Here is a 6,000-nt window from a genome sequence, read left to right on the forward strand (position 1 = left end):
GGCTGTCTGGGGTGGTCTAGTGTTCTAGTGGCTGTCTGGGGTGGTCTAGTGGCTGTCTGGGGCGGTCTAGTGATCTAGTGGCTGTCTGGGGTGGTCTAGTGATCTAGTGGCTGTCTGGGGTGGTCTAGTGATCTAGTGGCTGTCTGGGGTGGTCTAGTGATCTAGTGGCTGTCTGGGGTGGTCTAGTGGTCTAGTGGCTGTCTGGGGTGGTCTAGTGATCTAGTGGCTGTCTGGGGTGGTCTAGTGATCTAGTGGCTGTCTGGGGTGGTCTAGTGTTCTAGTGGCTGTCTGGGGTGGTCTAGTGGCTGTCTGGGGTGGTCTAGTGGTCAGGTGGCTGTCTGGGGTGGTCTAGTGGTCTAGTGGTCTAGTGGTCTAGTGGCTGTCTGGGGTGGTCTAGTGGTCTAGTGGCTGTCTTGGGTGGTCTATTTTCTAGTGACTGTCTTAGGTGGTATGGTGGGGTAGTGGCTGTCTGGGGTGGTATAGTGGCTGTCTGGGGTGGTCTAGTGGTCTAGTGGCTGTCTGGGGTGGTCTAGTAGTCTAGTGGCTGTCTGGGGTGGTCTGGTGGTCTAGTGGCTGTCTGGGGTGGTCTAGTGGTCTAGTGGCTGTCTGGGGTGGTCTAGTAGTCTAGTGGCTGTCTGGGGTGGTCTAGTGGTCTAGTGGCTGTCTGGGGTGGTCTAGTAGTCTAGTGGCTGTCTGGGGTGGTCTGGTGGTCTAGTGGCTGTCTGGGGTGGTCTAGTGGTCTAGTGGCTGTCTGGGGTGGTCTAGTAGTCTAGTGGCTGTCTGGGGTGGTCTAGTGGTCTAGTGGCTGTCTGGGGTGGTCTAGTGGTCTAGTGGCTGTCTGGGGTGGTGTATTTTCTAGTGACTGTCTTAGGTGGTATGGTGGGGTAGTGGCTGTCTGGGGTGGTATAGTGGTCTAGTGGCTGTCTGGGGTGGTCTAGTGGTTGTCTGGGGTGGTCTAGTGGCTGTCTGGGGTGGTATAGTGGTCAAGTGACTGTCTTAGGTGGTATGGTGGGGTAGTGGCTGTCTGGGGTGGTCTATTGTCTAGTGACTGTCTTTGGTAGTATGGTGGTGTAGTGGCATAGTGGTCTACCACCCCAGAGAGCAACTTGACCACTAGATGACTCCTGACAGGATTAAATCAATATAGTGACATTTTACTTTCTTTCCTTTTGCAGGAAGTTGGCAGCATCATCGGAAAGGTGAGATGCAGCCTCTCTCTCATCCTCTCTCTCTCTCACCCCTCTAATTCTCTGTCTGTCTGTCTCTGTCTCTCTCTATTTCTGTCTGTCTGTCTGTCTGTCTGTCTGTCTGTCTGTCTGTCTGTCTGTCTGTCTGTCTGTCTGTCTGTCTGTCTGTCTGTCTGTCTGTCTGTCTGTGTCTCTCTATTTCTGTCTGTCTCTCATCCTCTCTCTCTTTCCTTCTCGCTCTCTCTCTCTCTCTCTCTCTCTCTCTCCCTCCCTCCCTCCCTCCCCCTCTCCCTATGTCATCATCCCTGAGGTCTGTGAGTCGGTCTGCACGATCGTGTAGACCAGAGCCTTAGTATTGATTATCCAAATATAAGGCTCTGGTGTAGACTGACTAGACATACAGAGTTCCTGGGTGAGGTTATTGTTTCCATCAGGTCCTGTTCAGTATTAATCAGTTCCTATGACAGTTCTCTCAGGTCCTGTTCAGTATTAATCAGTTCCTATGACAGTTCTCTCAGGTCCTGTTCAGTATTAATCAGTTCCTATGACAGTTCTCTCAGGTCCTGTTCAGTATTAATCAGTTCCTATGACAGTTCTCTCAGGTCCTGTTCAGTATTAATCAGTTCCTATGACAGTTCTCTCAGGTCCTGTTCAGTATTAATCAGTTCCTATGACAGTTCTCTCAGGTCCTGTTCAGTATTAATCAGTTCCTATGACAGTTCTCTCAGGTCCTGTTCAGTATTAATCAGCTCCTATGACAGTTCTCTCAGGTCCTGTTCAGTATTAATCAGTTCCTATGACAGTTCACTCAGGTCCTGTTCAGTATTAATCAGCTCCTATGACAGTTCTCTCAGGTCCTGTTCAGTATTAATCAGTTCCTATGACAGTTCTCTCAGGTCCTGTTCAGTATTAATCAGTTCCTATGACAGATCTCTCAGGTCCTGTTCAGTATTAATCAGTTCCTATGACAGATCTCTCAGGTCCTGTTCAGTATTAATCAGTTCCTATGACAGATCTCTCAGGTCCTGTTCAGTATTAATCAGTTCCTATGACAGATCTCTCAGGTCCTGTTCAGTATTAATCAGTTCCTATGACCGTTCCATCAGGTCATATTCCATAGCATCTCCTCTTTCTTAACACAGTATAATTTTAATGACATTTGAGGAGGAATTATATTATATCAGTGTGATGGCTCCTGCATCAACATCTAGTTGTACTGTGATCTAGATACTAGAGACTCCAGTGATAACACACAGGCATACAGCCAGGCAGTGTACTGTAACACACAGGCATACAGGCAGGCAGTGTACTGTAACACACAGGCATACAGCCAGGCAGTGTACTGTAACACACAGGCATACAGCCAGGCAGTGTACTGTAACACACAGGAATACAGTCAGGCGGTGTACTGTAACACACAGGCATACAGCCAGGCGGTGTACTGTAACACACAGGCACACAGCCAGGCAGTGTACTGTAACACACAGGCATACAGTCAGGCGGTGTACTGTAACACACAGGCATACAGCCAGGCGGTGTACTGTAACACACAGGCACACAGCCAGGCAGTGTACTGTAACTCACAGGTATACAGCCAGGCGGTGTACTGTAACACACAGGCATACAGCCAGGCAGTGTACTGTAACACACAGGCATACAGTCAGGCGGTGTACTGTAACACACAGGCATACAGCCAGGCGGTGTACTGTAACACACAGGCACACAGCCAGGCAGTGTACTGTAACTCACAGGCATACAGCCAGGCAGTGTACTGTAACACACAGGCATACAACCAGGCGGTGTACTGTAACACACAGGCATACAGTGTCTGTGTGCCTTTGTCTCTGTCCAGGACTACCCAGCAGAGCCAATATAGACATCAGAGGTTGTCCTGAGGGCTGACATCCAGCTAACCTGCTGCTAATACACCTTTCTAACACACACACAACACACACACACACACACACACACACACACACACACACAAAGGGCACTGCAGATATCAGACATCAGAGCCTGTCCTGAGGGCTGACCTCCAGCTAACCTGCTGACAATACACCTCTGGGTCTGGGCCAGTCATTTCATCTAGCTGGTTTTCCGCTGTAGTAGGAGACAGAATCCAGATCCACAGTAGAACCAGCCTGCCTGCAGACATTAGAGCTTGTCTGGCTCAGTGCTAACCCTGCTGCTAAAATAACTCTGACACACGCACACACACACGCACACAGACACGCACACAGACACACACACAGACACACACACACCATCTAGAGCGGTCAGGAGCAGTCCTATTCCATCTACAGCAGTCAGGAGCAGTCCTATTCCATCTAGAACAGACAGGAGCAGTCCTGTTCCATCTAGAACAGACAGGAGCAGTCCTATTCCATCTAGAACAGACAGGAGCAGTCCTGTTCCATCTAGAGCAGTCAGGAACAATCCTATTCCATCTAAAGCAGCCAAGAGGAGTCCTACTCCATCTTGAGCAGTCAGGAACAATCCTATTCCATCTAGAACAGGCAGAAGACGTCCTATTCCATCTAGAACAGTCAGGAGCAGTCCTATTCCATCAACAGCAGTCAAGAGCAGTCCTATTCCATCTAGAGCAGTCAGGAGCAGTCCTATTCCATCTAGAGCAGTCAAGAGCAGTTCTGTTCCATCAACAATAGTCAGGAGCAGTCAGACCATCTAGAGCAGTCAGGAACAATCCTATTCCATCTAGCGCAGTCAGGAGCAGTCCTATTCCATCAACACCAGTCAGGAGCAGTCAGACCATCTAGAGCAGTCAGGAACAATCCTATTCCATCTAGCGCAGTCAGGAGCAGTCCTATTCTATCAACAGCAGTCAGGAGCAGTCCTATTCCATCAACAGCAGTCAGGAGCAGTCCTATTCCTTCTAGAGCAGTCAGGAGCAGTCCTATTCCATCTAGAGCAGTCAAGAGCAGTCCTATTCCATCTAGAGCAGTTAGGAACAATCCTATTCCATCTAGAGCAGTCAGGAGCAGTCACATTCCATCTAGAGCAGTCAGGAACAATCCTATTCCATCTAGAGCAGTCAGGAGCAGTCCTATTCTATCAACAGCAGTCAGGAGCAGTCCTATTCCATCTAGAGCAGTCAAGAGCAGTCCTATTCCATCTAGAGCAGTTAGGAACAATCCTATTCCATCTAGAGCAGTCAGGAGCAGTCACATTCCATCTAGAGCAGTCAGGAACAATCCTATTCCATCTAGAGCAGTCAGGAGCAGTCCTATTCCATCTAGAACAGTCAGGAGCAGTCCTATTCCATCAACAGCAGTCAAGAGCAGTCCTATTCCATCTAGAGCAGTCAGGAGCAGTCCTATTCCATCTAGAGCAGTCAAGAGCAGTTCTGTTCCATCAACAATAGTCAGGAGCAGTCAGACCATCTAGAGCAGTCAGGAACAATCCTATTCCATCTAGCGCAGTCAGGAGCAGTCATATTCCATCAACACCAGTCAGGAGCAGTCAGACCATCTAGAGCAGTCAGGAACAATCCTATTCCATCTAGCGCAGTCAGGAGCAGTCCTATTCTATCAACAGCAGTCAGGAGCAGTCCTATTCCATCAACAGCAGTCAGGAGCAGTCCTATTCCTTCTAGAGCAGTCAGGAGCAGTCCTATTCCATCTAGAGCAGTCAAGAGCAGTCCTATTCCATCTAGAGCAGTTAGGAACAATCCTATTCCATCTAGAGCAGTCAGGAGCAGTCACATTCCATCTAGAGCAGTCAGGAACAATCCTATTCCATCTAGAGCAGTCAGGAGCAGTCCTATTCCATCTAGAACAGTCAGGAGCAGTCCTATTGCATCAACAGCCGTCAAGAGCAGTCCTATTCCATCTAGAGCAGTCAGGAACAATCCTATTCCATCTAAAGCAGCCAAGAGGAGTCCTACTCCATCTTGAGCAGTCAGGAACACTCATATTCCATCTAGAGCAGTCAGGAGCAGTCCTATTCCATCTAGAACAGGCAGAAGACGTCCTATTCCATCTAGAACAGTCAGGAGCAGTCCTATTCCATCAACAGCAGTCAGGAGCAGTTCTGTTCCATCAACAATAGTCAGGAGCAGTCTTATTCCATCTTGAGCAGTCAGGAGCAGTCCTATTCCATCTAGAGCAGTCAAGAACAGTCCTATTCCATCAACAGCAGTCAGGAGCAGTCAGACCATCTAGAGCAATCAGGAACAATCCTATTCCATCTAGGGCAGTCAGGAGCAGTCCTATTCCATCAACAGCAGTCACGAGCAGTTCTGTTCCATCTGGAGCAGTCAGGAGAAATACTATTCCATCTAAAGCAGCCAAGAGGAGTCCTACTCCATCTTGAGCAGTCAAGAGCAGTCCTATTCCATCTAGAGCAGTTAGGAACAATCCTATTCCATCTAGAGCAGTCAGGAGCAGTCACATTCCATCTAAAACAGTCAGGAGCAGTCAGACCATCTAGAACAGTCAGGAGCAGTCCTATTCCATCAACAGCAGTCACGAGCAGTTCTGTTCCATCTGGAGCAGTCAGGAACAATACTATTCCATCTAAAGCAGCCAAGAGGAGTCCTACTCCATCTTGAGCAGTCAGGAACAATCCTTTTCCATCTAGAGCAGTCAGGAGCAGTCCTATTCCATCTAGAACAGGCAGAAGATGTCCTATTCCATCTAGAACAGTCAGGAGCAGTCAGACCATCTAGAGCAGTCAGGAACAATCCTATTCCATCTAGCGCAGTCAGGAGCAGTCCTATTCTATCAACAGCAGTCAGGAGCAGTCCTATTCCATCAACAGCAGTCAAGAGCAGTCCTATTCCATCTAGAGCAGT

General features: G+C 48.7%; 1 protein-coding gene across 3 annotated transcripts in view; it reads left to right on the plus strand.

The window, feature by feature from the left end:
• Positions 1-6,000, plus strand: part of pcbp4 (poly(rC) binding protein 4) — a 129,890-nt gene that overhangs the window by 79,809 nt on the left and 44,081 nt on the right. For all 3 annotated transcript variants that reach the window (XM_029692883.1, XM_029692882.1, XM_029692881.1), the window contains exon 3: positions 1,176-1,199. In XM_029692883.1, the coding sequence (XP_029548743.1) occupies positions 1,176-1,199 (24 nt within the window). The remainder of the gene's footprint in view (positions 1-1,175; positions 1,200-6,000) is intronic.

Source organism: Salmo trutta, chromosome 16, assembly GCF_901001165.1.
Source record: "Salmo trutta chromosome 16, fSalTru1.1, whole genome shotgun sequence".
Taxonomy (NCBI): Eukaryota; Metazoa; Chordata; class Actinopteri; order Salmoniformes; family Salmonidae; genus Salmo; species Salmo trutta.